Here is a 14,382-nt window from a genome sequence, read left to right as displayed (position 1 = left end):
ATGAAAAGTTGCGTTAATTTGATTTCCTGTTGCTTATTTAACCAAATATTTGCGAGTTGAGCGGATTGAAGTGGATATCAAATATACATAGTAGTTGCTTCATCATAATCGCGATTCGGCTCATTGACACGATAAAATATTTTTGTTGTCTATCAACCTGATCTGAAATGCTTTGCATCCATCATGAGCCAGACCGCCTGGGGAAACTAAAAGAGTTTCAATTGAAACCAGATGTATTCAGTAGAAAAATCTTGATAACAGAGAACGACTTCAAGAAAAAATTGACATAAAGCTGATGGTGGATACGACCAGGCACTGATTGACGACTGACCTCAACCTAACAAAGGTTGAAAGATCTTTTTAGCAGGAGTTTATGACGGTTTTGTAAGGATTTCTAGCCGTAATGAATGTGCAAAATAATAATTCTGATGGGGAGGACAACATATCGCCTGCGATGAACCAAGCTTACTACGAGGAGCCATTTGTCCTTATGGTCGCTCGCCTAACTTTCGAGGTGATGTTAGCCTTCATGGGCCTTGTTGGGAACATAACGGTATCATTTGTGATATCAAGACAACGAAAATTTCGCTCGGGGCTGAAACTTTACATTAGAAATCTGGCCTTGGCAGATATTGGGATCTTGGCTATCAGTTTTCCTATTGCCGTGGTGAAAGAGCAGCTTCCACTGCATTGGCCATTTGGTAAAGTGGTATGTTTATATTTTTATCCCTTAGCAGAAGTCTTTCATGGAGTCTCCGTTTGGTCCATTACCGCTATAGCTATTGAACGCTACAGAAAAATCACTACCTCTAACGGATTTCGTAACAGCACCTATATCTCTACAAAGCCTTTAAAATGGGGAATTGTTGTGATTTGGATCGTTTCGTTTCTCGTTGTGACTTTCCCGTTGCTTTTTGTGATGAATTTTGTGGAAAATGCTACTGAGACGTACTGTGATGTCGTTTGGTCTCACGCAGTGCACAGTGTATACATCATATCTTTGACAATCTTTTGGTACCTGCTGCCTCTGGCAATCATCGTTTTTACCTATGCTAAGATTACCAGACAGATACAACAAAGCAACAACTTCCATAGATCAAGTATTAAACGGCGTTCAAGGGAGAAGAACGTCCGAGATCCTCGTATTTCTATGCGTTTTACGGAGCAGGAAAAGAGAATGCGGCAGAATTCGAAGGCCAAGAAACTTCTCACACCCATAGTGCTAGTATTCACGATCTCGATGCTTCCACTGAATTTTCTCCGAGTTTTGCTGCTATTCTGGGAAGAATTCTTCTTCGAGAAATTCTTCTGGCTCATCTATAACATCTGTGTTATTGGTGTTGTAATTAACTCAGCATCCGATCCGCTGATCTATTCAATAGTGTCTAAGGATTTCCGATTGGAACTGAAGGAAATCTCTTCTCGGTTTACCAATAGGTTGCAGAATGTCGTTAAGCTAAGAAGAGATAAGAAAAATGGCACTTGTGACAAGAAGTTCGAAACGGGTGGAATCCCTCGAGAATACAATCTAGACGAAGAGAGTGCAATTTTAGTTACCCCCGTTTAAAAAATATGTACTTGCTGTGAAAACACAAAATTAATGAGCGGACATTAGCGCTGCATTATCACTGGCACCATATGCTTGTGCAAATTTGTAAATAAACACATGATTACTCCATTATCTCCAGATGATGATATTTGTACAAATTTTAGCAATCATAGAGTTAGATCGTTGTACGTGATGTCAATACCATGTCATTAGAGAAAGTTTCTCTCATGCCTAAGGACTTTCAAGTGGTTATCTACTTATGTAAGTGAAATATTGACGAGCTGATTGCGAAAATGTAAAGAGCAACGTAGACATCTGCGATATTTCTGTCATTACGGAAGACGTCGGTGACAGAGAACAGTCTAGATGTTGCAGCTGGTCAGTTCGCCCTTTTATTACTCAGTGACCGAAAAGAAGCTTCTCCCTACGATATTTATTTTAAAACAAAAATGGGGCAGAAAGGAAGATTATTACACCAAAATCTCATGAAAGATGTCTGATATACAATGCAGAAAATTTATAGGTTGATCTTGGGAGTGAAACGGTGGGGTTCATGATGATAAATCTCCCACACGGCTCCCAACTGGAATATATGACCAGATGTACAGGGAATTTTTCAATCAGGGGACTCTCGAAGTAACGTGTGTTGTACGTAAATCAAAATTGTTTATAATAGCTTCGCTGTTTCCTTCACGTGGACCGAAATATTGCCCAATAAAAGCTGTCTGAAGCAAGGGACTTTGACTGTCTTGTCGCTTTAAGTATTATAGAAAATTCGCGCAAAAAGGAGGTAGGGAACTTTTCAAGGTCTCTCCCAAACTGTGAACAAAGGCAAGCCTTCGTGTACTTAGCACCAGAAGCTAATCATTCAAGACACTTTCGTTGATGAAAAATGGATCCCATGATCCGAGATCGGCTGTTGTTATGTATCATGAATAAGAACACCAGATAAAATCTATCACTCTCTGGTACAGAGGACATCAAGATTACGCACACTTGAAAAGGGAGACAGAGGAGGCATAAAACGTATTGTCGAATGCTCTTTTGTGTTAAGTTCTCACCTCAGCCTTCCAACCCACGAATGGGGACAAAGACAAAGTATTCATAATAATATATCACTCCCTACAAGTTTCTCTACCACAACGAGATCCAAAGTAATGAAGCAAGGATTCTGTACTATTGTCATTTTATTTCTACAAATATGTCGTTCGTTTTCAACGAAACTAATATTGCACTATTTGTTTCATTTTTATCCCAGCACAGATTATCTGAATAATTGGGTAGTCATTCCCGCGAAAGCCTTCCTCTTGAACTCTGCAATCAAGAAAAAACTCATGAATGTCCCTATCTGTTTGCAATGTTTAATGTAGTGTTTGTTATTTTGAAAAACAGTGTGAAATTGGGCCCCAAGAGCGAAACAGACGCCTGAGCCGGAGCTTCACGAGAGGTATGGTGCCCACACTATTTGTAGCGAGCTCATTGTCGCTGAGAAAATGTCAATTCAGTGTGAGGGGCAAAATATGACGCTGAACAAGTAAGGTATAAACGTGCAAATTCTATGCTACAATCACGCTCTTCAATAGTTCGGCGAACACAAACACTCGTCTAGAAGAATGGGACGGGGAGAGTTGGCGCGAATTCAAAATTTGACCGACACGAGAGGCGTTTATTTAATGGGAAGCGGTCAAAGATTGTTACGAATTAACATTAAAATATCAATTAATATCACATCGATACCAAATTTATTAATCATGCAAACAAGTTTAAAGACTAAATTCAACTAGGAAGTCAGTACCAAAGAACGTATATCTTTATACCTGACTTTTCAACAGTTCGGTTGTTCGAACCGCACCGTGGTACCGTCCCTCTTCTCGCCATTCTCGTCAACACACCAACAATATCCAGTGCTGGCCCAACATTGCGCTGGCTCAAATGAGCCATCTTCCTTGCAGTGTGGAATAAACTGTCCTAGTAAAGGACCTTTCGCTAAAGCCTCCAGTCTTGTCTTTTCACACTTCGATGTGACAGCTGCAAGTACGATAAAAAAGAAAAGATTCGATTGGAAATGCAACTACAAAAAAAATTAGCCGAAACACAGTGCATAGTTCCAAGTTTAGGTGTCGGTGCTAATTCCAGTTTCCATCCGAGAAAGAAGCGACTAGATGTGAAGTCAACTTGATCGCAGGCAACTCACAGCAATGATTGTGGCACTGAGAGGTAAAGTGTCTCGCTCGGCACCACAAACATATGACCACAGAAAGCGATCAATCTCAGACTTCTCGATCGAATTTGGACCAGCTGGACATTCATTTACAGTTACTCAGTTATTTCTAAATTAATCTATCTCTTAAATTATTTGATTATTCGAGCATGAATTTGCTTACACCAATCTATTCACTAATTCCCTTACTCGTTAACCCTTTCATTCACAGACCCATCAATTAACACATTGTAAAATTAAAAAAACAGCAAATGATGGAAACGTACATTCACAATCTGGTTGTCCAGATTTTTCCGTTCCTTCGATCTTTTTTCCCTCCTTGTCCACGCAGTAACACTTCCCAGTGTTGGCACAGCACTGCACTTCCTCAAAACTTCCGTCCGGTTTGCATCTTGGAGGTCCACACCAGCCGGGAACGTTGACGATGATTGCTTGAAGGCTTTGGCAAAAAGAAAGGACACCTGTGGTAGCAAAAATAAAGAGAAAATATGGCTTTCTACTGTATCAAAGGACAGTTCAATCTTTTAGGGGTTGGTTCAAGCTTAACTTGCGTACATCGAAGCCGGGGTTGTCACTAATGTAAGATGAAGTAAGCCGACGATTAGCTGACGATTAGAGCAGAGGTCAGAGTGCATTTTCCACCAGTGAAGTTTCAAAAAATTGACTTTATACAATGTAAGCTGTTTTAAATATCCTTGTGTACGCATTATAATATGGCAGATTGTTAGCAAGGCGGAAACTAACGGTAAAATGTATTAAACGTTAGCTTGGTAGGGTAATGTAAATTTTAGGTTGGAAAGCAAACACGATTGTAAAAAAGACCTCGATTTGAGCATTAGCAAACTTTCGATTATGTCTTCTTTACAGAGAGCATCAACCATTTTCTTAAATATCTCGTTGCGGAAAAACGATCTCGCCACAAAAGCAAAAAAAGGCCGACCCCAAGCAGTTAAGCGGTAATGTTAACGGGCCTAATGGTGAATGATGAAAGGTAAGGGGTTCTTTCCCTACATACATCCAAAGATGTAACTACACTACTATCTATCTACTTCTACCTATCAAGCAAAGGAAATTTACCATTTCATTATTCTATCAAATTTCCACCGTTCTCCAGCCCTTTTCTGGAAAAAGGCGCAGCTTTATGTTCTGCATTACAGTTCAACGCTCAGTCGGGGGCGGTGTTTATCATGCAGTACTTACTTAAGGGCAGTGTTTTGATAGGCTAATGTGATTTGTATAAACAAAATAAGATTCAGGGTGAGTTTGATTCCAATCAGTTCGATTTCAAGTTACCTTTCTTACTGCAGTCTGGTTTCCCTCGTACTTTAGTACGCGGTACTTCAGTGCCATGTTCGTTCACGCACCAACAATACCCAGTTGATCCCCAGCACTGTTCAGGCTTGAAACTACCATCCACATTGCATTCTGGGACAAACGCTCCAACCAACCCTTCTTGTGAGGCTTGATCTCTTTGTTCTTCGCATGTTGTTGCAGCTGTTTTAAAGCAAAGAGACAGAAACAAAAACAAAAAAACAAAAGACATAAAGCTTAATAGAAAATCAGGAGTCAAACCTCAACAAAGTGAATAATAGCAAAGGTATAAAAATAAAGAAATAGGTTAACACACATTAAACACTGAATGAATACATGTTTTTCAGCAATTTTCATAAAATACTTGAAAGAGGAAAAGTAGCATGATTGTGACCCACAAGAGAAACAAAACTTAAACAACTGAGTTAATAACAATAGCTATGAACAGAAAGAAAAAAGGTAAACAAAAACATGGAACATTGACTAAATTTACATTTCTGCAGTATTCAAACAAGTTCTAATAGAAGTGAAACAAAAGATGCATGTTGACATCCACAAGAGGAAGCATGGAGAAAAACTGATCTCTTTGTTGTGCAGTTTTTTAGAAGCACTTCCCATGATGTTGCATTCATGAGTGAAACATTGCACAGAACAAGTTTTATTGAGATAACTGAGTGAAAGAGCACTGTGATAACACAAAAATAGAACAATTAAAACAAAATTCTGCACTAATTCTTCTAGCTTGGTAAAGAGCAAAAATGTAAGAGAAGAGTCTGGTTGAATATTCATTGAAAGGCTACAAAATGCAGTAGAATAGAATGAATGGAATGAAAGTGGAAACACAAATGCAACAGTTATTAACATAAACATGTTTTCTTTTATAAATAATACCAAATGATTATAATCTCTTGAATACTTCTTTCTTGTTTTCAGTTAACAAGCCTTTCTTCAGTAAGTCTTCACTTTGAAATTTTGTAAAAATCCTCAAAAAATCCTTTTAAGCATTTACTTTTCCACATTTCTGTTGGGTCATTAGGAATACAACAATTATGTTTAACTGCTCCCTAAGCAAAGAAAAAAATTATTGTATCACTCCCAGCATACCAGCACTGTGACTGTGCACATCTAGAGAGGGAACAATTGGATATGCCGTGCTCTGGTTTGCTCAGCCTTTAAAGCAGGTATTCTAGGGTATAAATTCTCACATTACAGTGTTTCAGTCATTTTGAACAGAGCAGTGTGCATTGTTTATATTGTTTAAGCTATGGTGTATTGAGACACATAATTGCCTATGTTGTTGTGTTTCTTGTTCAATGGACCCTGATATAATTATCACTGAACTGTGCTGTCCTAGTTTGAACTAAATTTTAAACCTCATCTGAGGGGCAAAAATCTTGTAACATGCCAAAATGGATTGCAAAACAAGAAACAAGGATTGCAAACTTTACAACAGACTCAAACACCAAGTTATTGATTGTGTAAGCAAGGACCCATTTCATCGATAACTGGCTGCAAATCCACTTTCGACAAATTACACGCTAGTGTGTAACATGACTATACAGACACATATGGCTTTGCGATGAGTGTGTAAATCATGCATGAATATACATGTGTACTAAATGTTGAATGATATTGCTTTTTTGTTTTCTGTTTTTTCTTTGTCCACTTGCCGTGCAGGAATGGGGTGTTATTAGATTATCCATAGCCCCACACTTTCCTACTTCATCTGTGATGTCTCTTTGAATCCCTCCAGAATTAACTAAATCAAAGAGTTTACATCAATTGAAAACCCTGTCTATGCTCGTGTTAAATTACAGCTGAAGGTGAAAGCTCATAGCCTCGACTGTTAATCAGTGAACTCACCCGCCTTAAAGAAAAACAAAAACCGTGGAGAAAATTAAGTTTAACACAGAGAAAAGGTGCTCGAATACATTTACCGAACTCAACTTCAAAACGATAGCTTGTCGGAAAATATTATATCCCCTTGTAAATCAAGTAAACATTGAAAAACATACCGTTCCCACACGCGATTAAGGAAACCAATATCAGTAGGGAAAACATCTCCTACTTCCCTAGTTTAAGCCCAAAGAGTCCTCAGCTGATTTCATGTTGGTTGACAGTTGATGGGAGATCTTGTATCAGTATCGTTAACATCCGGGAAGTTTGCACAATTGTTTAGCATTCGTGTTATACAAGTTATTATGTCCCCGAGCAGGTTTTTTGAATTGTCACTACAACCACCACAAATATTCAATATACTACACCTGCTACAGATATTAACAGAAGTATTTTACCTGGTTTATATGTGTCTGATACTAATCCTTGAAATTAATGAAACCGTGTGTTGTTGCTGAGATCGTACTGACAGGCTGAATGTGGTCTGGGACACTACGCGTATCTTACACCAACAACAAATCGCTCGAAGGCACGCAAAGGCAGGCTTTGACGCCAAACAAGCGGTCTGACTGCCAATCATTTACAACAGTCTTTAATTGAATAGAAAATAGCTAACAATGAGTCATTATTTGCCTTGCGGACTGCTGATTGTTTTTTGTATCAGTTTGCGTTGTAAAAGATCTGAAAAATGTTTTTCACTGAGAACTAATAATTAAACAGCAGGCCTAAATAATGGATTTCAAACTTGTCTCGTAGCAGGATGGGACAATAAAGAGGCTGGCCCTATTAACATCTTCCTTTGACTTTCATGATGTTTCAGTGACAGTATCCACAGGGTGATGCACGGCATCACGTCATATTCTAGGTTTCTATTAACAGAACAAACTGAACTTAACAGTTGAGTTGAAAACGTAAATTAGCCACCTTAAAAAGTTTAAAGGCTAACGTTTCGAGCATTAGCCCTTTGTGACAGTTGGGTGGAAACTGTCTTCTGGCTTAGATCATGATGTTTCAGTGACAGTTTCCACAGGATGATACACGGCATCTTGTCAGTTTCTCCTGCTCAGAACTGTTTCACAAAAACTTAATATCATATTAGATCTGGGTCACGTTCTTGACAAGTGACCCGTGGAAAAGCCAGGAGACGAAGAGCCTTTAAGCATCAATAGATCGTTAAGCGTAGCCATAAATAGCAGTGGAGAGAATGGTTTCACAGGATTTTCATTAAAGGTGCCCTGCAGCTGCACTAGGGTCTTACCGACATCTGAGGGACAAGCACATGTATTTTATTATTCTGAAGTACGGTATCGCATTTTCTTAACCGTGTAGTCGACAGAGTCCACCCTAAAAGGTTTTGAAAAGGCCACTGCTCGTTGGACTAATAATAGTCTTTGCCTACTCCTGGTTCCAAACTCCTTGGCGAAATGATTTTCATTTGCTCTTTAAGCAACCTATGGTCGGCGTTTTGTTAATGTTTATATATATAAATATGTGTGTGTGCGTGTGCGTGTGCGTGTGTGTCTGTGTGTGGTCAGGCTTTATCAACATAATGATCAATTTGCGTGAAACCTCGCCATATTTAATATCGGAATAATAACGGAATAATTGAATTCCTTTCTTACTAGTGTCTTTTTTTTTTACGTATGCTTTTGTTATTGTTGTTTATTAAGATCTCCGTGATGCTGAATCGTCACTTTCGAGAGGGAATGGGAATTTTTCTCCTCGGGAACTTGGTTCGTTAAGGTGGTGGGCATCGCAAATCGAACTTTAAATTTTCATTCAAATTACACTTCCAGCGAAGTTCGCTGCAGTATATTTCCTTAATGATACCTCAGTCATTTCATATCATTTACGCAAACGTTTAGTCCCTGTGGTGTTTCATAGTACTAGTGCATGCTTGGAATGGGAAACTTGACACCCACGACATTTAACAATAGGAAAGCAACCTTCTCCGCTTGAACGCTTCCCGTTACACAATGCATTTCCAGTTCTCCGCTTTACCTCATGATCATTTCCCACTTTTTTATATATCCGCTCCAAAAGATCCGTGCCGGCTAAGTTTACATGACTACGTTATGTTAAGAACATGCGTTTAACTTTGAAAATGCTTTTGGTCATGCTTCTTTTAGTTGTCGCAGAAAACTTTTTCAATAACCCCTCCTTATTTAAGTGATTTTCAGGTCTTCGAAGCTCTACTTGAATAATGAGGCCTTTGAGACATTCAAAACATTTTGCCTGGACTGAATATTATTGATAGAAATATTACAGGAAAAGTGAACCATTTTACAAAGAATGTATTTTATCAAACCGGAGAAAATACTTTTGTTTTTACCTTTTGTAGACGAATGGAACAAACTTAAATATTGAGAACAACTGGGTTGAAAACGTAAATTAGGCACCGTAAAGGGTAAAAAAGCTGAAGTTTCGAGCGTTAGCCCTTCGTCAGAGCGATTAGAGGAATTGTGGGTTGTGTGTGGATTTATATGTAGAAAGTGGAGCTACGCCATAGGTGGGAATATGGTGACGTCACCAAATCTTCATATCGTCACCATATTCCCACCAATGGCGTAGCTCCACTTTCTACATATAAATCCACACACAACCCACAATTCCTCTAATCGCTCTGACGAAGGGCTAACGCTCGAAACGTCAGCTTTTTTACCCTTTACGGTGGCTAATTTACGTTTTCAACCCAGTTGTTAACACTAAATTACCTGCTATACTCTCCCACTGACGCAGCACCACAGTTTCTTTAGAAAGTTACCCCTTTAAATATTGAGAAATGTCCTAGTTTGACTCCCATAATCAAAACATTTGTTCATTGGCTTTTAGATTTTTCCTCATATTTCAGTTGTAGCCATGTCGTAATTAATAGTAAAGAAGTCGACTGAGAACCACACTCTAGTCCGACTCCCTCTTGTCTCTCTCAAAGTGACGCTTTGTCTAATAAATAATGATCAAGTTTCTCGACCGGGAGAGGACTAGAATTAGGCAATTTCTGAGTCCATCCAAAGCCAAGAACTTTAACTGAGCTTCTTCCCTAAAGCCGTTTCAGCGGACAATTGTGAATAAGAGATATAAATTCCTATCATATAACTATCTTGGATAGGACTGAGAAGACTTCACCCAAGTCAAATGCTAACCCAGCGTCGTGAAAACTCTTTAATGGAGTTAACTGTTAGCCGTAAAACGGCCAAAAATTGTAGCCATTAGGCGTGCAAACTGGACGATATTAAGCCGTTTGTTGTTAAAAAAGTTAACCGTAACAAGTTTTCCTTTCAACAATGTGTCATTTTATGTTATTTGGGTGAACCGTGCGGTAGAATGGCCAAAATTTTAACCGTTAGCCGTAGAAGCCATTACCGATGAAAGATGTCTTCCTCAATTTGCTTTTACAGCTAACGGTTGAAATTTTGGCCATTTTATCCTATGGTTAACTTAAATAACATAAAATGACACTCTTGTGTTTTTAATTTTTATGTCATCACTACAACAGTTCCTGAGGCCCTATTGTAGAAGTTGAAAAATGATAGGGACACGCCATAGCTTAGGAAATAAAATAAACAAGGTACGGGCCGGGTACTTAAGCTTAAAATATAGATTCCGGAATATCTGGAATTATATACCGGGTATCTAGGCCATAAATAATAACCATCATAAAAAGCATGTAATCAGCTTTCTTCTGAAGGACCTTTTTTCTTTAAAATACCCTCTAAAGGCCCGGGAAAGTCATACCCAAACAATTTAAAATCCAAATCAAACAGTTTCTTCAGCTGAAAGATTTCATCTATCGTCAATTGGGAGTAATACTTCAACATGTTCGACGAAGTCTTGGACGGGCGATAATCAGGAAATGTTACGTAGCCATCAACGCCAATAATCTTCAGGAGTGTTGGTGCCTCCTTGTCTAAATTCTCAAAGTGACCAATGAAGTCATAGTCCACTTCACACGGACATATCTGCTCGTATGAGCGCCAATGTTGATCCTCGATACCACGATTTTTTAGTTGTGTGGCGTTGGTTTCAATAACTCTATTTACAAATGCTGAAAATGGCGTTCTTACTTTCTTAGTTTCTCGCTTTGTTCTGTCAAGGAGAATAAATCTTTTGAACCAATCAAATTTAATTTTGTCTCGATATGCCGATGCCAGCCTCGCAAAAGGCTCTCTGACAAACATGGCTTTGTAGTAGGTGCTCAATATCTTCTGCCGCTCAAAAATGCTGTAGTCCTTGAGCCAAGAAAATAGTTTCCTTCGGTGTGGGATTCCTTCCAGGTTTTCGCCATTATTCGCGGCACTATACAGGATTTTCTTCCAAGTTGTACATGAAACTTTGGGAATGAAGCAAAACACGAGCTTCAACTTTTCAATGACGATGAAACGGGTGAAGTCGGCTTCTTGGAGAAATAAAGGATTTGGTGGCTTCTTCAGGCACTGATCGCGCAGAAGCTGTCTTCTTTCTGTCATCACTAAACTAAACGACATCGATGGAGAATTGGATGTGAAGCCTATAAAAATAGGACAAAAATAGTGATAAGTACACGAGGAAGCCATATAATGATTGATCAAGGTGGTGATTGAGGCAGTGGCTATGGATATGGCTATGATGACAGTAATGGCAATGGCCATTGCACTACCAATGGCAATGCCAATACCAATGGTGGTGATGTAGCACATGGAAAAATCAATGGAAATTCCATGCGCAATGGCGATGCTAATATAAATATAGCATTGGCAATGGCAATGGCAATAGCCATTGCACTATCACTGGCAATGCCAACACCAATGGAGGTGATGTAGCACATGGAAAAATCAGGGGAAATTCCATGGGCTAAGGCGATGCCAGTATAAATATAGCATTGGCAATGGCAATGGCCATTGCACTATCAGTGGCAATGCCGATACCAATGGTGGTGATGTAGTACATGGAAAATCGGTGGAAATTCCGTTGGCAATGGCGATGCCAATGTAAATATAGCAGTGGTAATGATAATGGTGATGGAAACAGGAACGAAAACAACAACGAAAACCATCACTAACAGTGACAGTGATAAAAAAAATATGAGGTAAAAGCTCTTCAGCAAAAACGTTTTTCAACTTGGTTATGAGCCCAGATGCGGATAAAACATTTTTGAACGAGTTTTTGGAATCAGTTTTAGCTGGTTCGTGACAACGTTCTGAGTCAAAGCGTTGACCAAAGAAGGTAGTCACGGTTTTAAAGTTGTTTTAGTATATGAGCCCACGTCTTCAGTGTTGATTAATCAGTTTCATCACAAGGAAATGATGAAACATTATTTTCCCTTGGTTTAACACTAATCTGCTCCTGTTTGCTATCACAATTCAGCCAGAGACCCCAAAAATACGTAAAAATGTTTTAAAAATATAAGTAGAAAAATAGAAGGCTTAGCGAGTCATTTGGCACGATACTTAATGATTTGTTCGGAGTAGAAAATTAGTGACGGTCTCGGAAGATTCTCGAATATAATACCCTTTCATAATGCCAATATCGATTCATAAGTCTTCAAGATTTACGACGACCTAGAAATGAGACGGAACATAAGTTCAGTTTCGTCTCCCGAGTAACCATGACAGCAGTCAAGATCTTACGGAAAATTTACACATTCGGTAGATTAAGGAAGGCAACTTTCTCCAATCATTTCTCATAACTTTAAATTTGCGCCGAAGAAAGTATCTTACAAGTAATAACACTTATTTAATATAGCTATGTGGTTTAAAATAAGCCCTGCCAAGTTTGATTCGACTTTTCTGGTGATGCAACATTTCACAATTACATCTCGCTCGCCGGTTATTGCTTTCAAGGCAAGAAATTGAGTTCCAGGGCAACCAAGCCTATACCTGACGGAATGTTAATGGTTTGAACATTATATACAAGAACTGTTTTCATTTTCGCCTTTTAGTTAAAAAAAAAACGCGTTATCGCTCGATTTTAGCCGCCGACGGAGCGCAGTAAATAACTTTAGAGTGATTATTACCCGAGCATGATGAAATAAAGAAATTTTTTCTTGTGATTCTCTAAAGGACAATTAGAACAGTTTACCACTTGAAAACAAAAGAACTTATTTCAGCAGGCTTTATTAGATGTGCTCTTAAAGATACTTGCCACATTAGGCTATGGACGAAAACTTTCTCTTATATGAATACCAATAAAGGCTACAGAGATGCTTCTTTTTGACCCTTGTCAATTTGATCGTGTCTTCTGTTAAGATTAGTTGCATAATAGTGTCTTACAATCTTAAAAAAACAAAAGGTCTTGAGTGTCAAAGGTTAAGCAAAAAACCCTAAGCATGTTCTACTATGTTGAACAGGTGAAATACGCTTTAGTTTTGGACCCACTAATCGTGCTGTGCTAGCGTGTAAAATTGTGAACGAACTAATGATCAATAAACTCAAAGTCCTCCAGAAAATCACAATCGTTCTACTATAAAACTGATACTCAAGAAAAAAGGTTTTCCTCTCAAGCAGACGTCATAATAAGTCTCAAGTCTCGCAGTGTTACACACAAACTTGAACATACGAAAACCGCCAAACTTAACGCTATCATGTATTTGACTACAGTTATTAATCATGATGGGTGTTTACTATCTTTCCATCGGTTTGCTATCACTGCATATCGACACATGGCCGATGTTCATAAGTTGATTTGAACCATAATCAACTATTTAGATCCAATCAATGGAATAGAACAAGTTCCGTGAGGTTATATTTAGCGAAGTGATATTTAAGTGAGCCCTTTCCAAAATGACAAACGCGGAAAACTCAATATTGAGAATTTCAATTCAGTGCAACTTCTATCTGAGAAATAACGGCCTGAAAGCAAATTATTGTATCCATAGGGTTTTAAATGACTGGGGATTAAATATATCCAACTCAGCCACCCAAACGTGGGTAAATTTTCTTTATACTCGCAGTGACATTACACCTGAGCAAACGAATGGCCAAAATAAAACGCTTAAAGGTGGTCAAACACAGAATTGCAAAATATTTTAAGAGCTGGTATGAATTTCTGTTAGTATTCTAACAAATTGTTTAATCTTCAGTAGGTTCATTTTTGAAACAGGACGCTCCAATAATCTGCGGGATCAAAACTGAGTGTTCAGCCTAAAAACAGAAGGGTTCGAATCCTGTATGATCGTAACTTACCTCCAGAAAAATATCTTCCCAAAACTATGTTTGAGATCCACACGCACAAACACAATGCAAAGACTACCAAAATAATGCGATCCTTTCGAATGCCTCTTGAGTAAGATTTTCCAAACATGATGATCAAATTGCAGCTTGCACTTGCGGGTTGTGGCAGTTTTCCAAATGAAAAAAACGCACTTCGCGATAAAATGAAGTGAATGGTTTTTTTTTCTTTTGACTTATGGACAACCATAATAATAAAA

At 38.5% G+C, this 14,382-nt stretch overlaps 3 protein-coding genes across 3 annotated transcripts; 1 reads left to right on the top strand and 2 right to left on the bottom strand.

The window, feature by feature from the left end:
• Positions 1-274: 274 nt before the first annotated feature.
• On the top strand, positions 275-1,660 carry LOC131780231 (neuropeptide Y receptor type 6-like). The gene has a single exon (XM_059096844.2). It carries the CDS (start codon positions 404-406, stop codon positions 1,565-1,567), a length of 1,164 nt encoding a protein of 387 aa, XP_058952827.2. The 5' UTR covers positions 275-403; the 3' UTR covers positions 1,568-1,660.
• A 1,058-nt stretch (positions 1,661-2,718) lies between these two features.
• On the bottom strand, positions 2,719-7,257 carry LOC131780228 (equistatin-like). The gene is made up of 5 exons (XM_059096840.2): positions 7,097-7,257; positions 5,064-5,264; positions 4,037-4,231; positions 3,367-3,577; positions 2,719-2,863 (listed from the first exon to the last, which is right to left on the bottom strand). Exons 1-4 carry the CDS (start codon positions 7,140-7,142, stop codon positions 3,375-3,377), a joined length of 645 nt encoding a protein of 214 aa, XP_058952823.1. The 5' UTR covers positions 7,143-7,257; the 3' UTR covers positions 2,719-2,863; positions 3,367-3,374.
• Positions 7,258-10,170: 2,913 nt separating this feature from the next.
• LOC131780237 (carbohydrate sulfotransferase 10-like) lies at positions 10,171-14,294 on the bottom strand. The gene is made up of 2 exons (XM_059096852.2): positions 14,138-14,294; positions 10,171-11,484 (listed from the first exon to the last, which is right to left on the bottom strand). Exons 1-2 carry the CDS (start codon positions 14,253-14,255, stop codon positions 10,649-10,651), a joined length of 954 nt encoding a protein of 317 aa, XP_058952835.2. The 5' UTR covers positions 14,256-14,294; the 3' UTR covers positions 10,171-10,648.
• Positions 14,295-14,382: the final 88 nt, after the last annotated feature.

Source organism: Pocillopora verrucosa, chromosome 3 (genome assembly GCF_036669915.1).
Source record: "Pocillopora verrucosa isolate sample1 chromosome 3, ASM3666991v2, whole genome shotgun sequence".
Lineage (NCBI taxonomy): Eukaryota > Metazoa > Cnidaria > Anthozoa > Scleractinia > Pocilloporidae > Pocillopora > Pocillopora verrucosa.
The sequence above is the reverse complement of the archived record's forward strand: the minus strand, read 5'-3'. Positions and strand labels throughout refer to the sequence as shown.

What these genes read in the sequence shown, in the direction of transcription:
- LOC131780231 (XM_059096844.2), top strand. Translation starts at nt 404, where the DNA reads ATGAATGTGCAAAATAATAATTCTGATGGGGAGGACAACATATCGCCT.
- LOC131780228 (XM_059096840.2), bottom strand. Translation starts at nt 7,142, where the DNA reads ATGTTTTCCCTACTGATATTGGTTTCCTTAATCGCGTGTGGGAACG. An exon ending in ACCAGACTGCAGTAAGAAAG is followed by an intron (nt 4,232 to 5,063) that starts GTAACTTGAAAT and finishes TTGCTACCACAG; the next exon opens with GTGTCCTTTCTTTTTGCCAA. An exon ending in TGGACAACCAGATTGTGAAT is followed by an intron (nt 3,578 to 4,036) that starts GTACGTTTCCAT and finishes TCGTACTTGCAG; the next exon opens with CTGTCACATCGAAGTGTGAA.
- LOC131780237 (XM_059096852.2), bottom strand. Translation starts at nt 14,255, where the DNA reads ATGTTTGGAAAATCTTACTCAAGAGGCATTCGAAAGGATCGCATTATT. An exon ending in GGGAAGATATTTTTCTGGAG is followed by an intron (nt 11,485 to 14,137) that starts GTAAGTTACGAT and finishes CTATTTTTATAG; the next exon opens with GCTTCACATCCAATTCTCCA.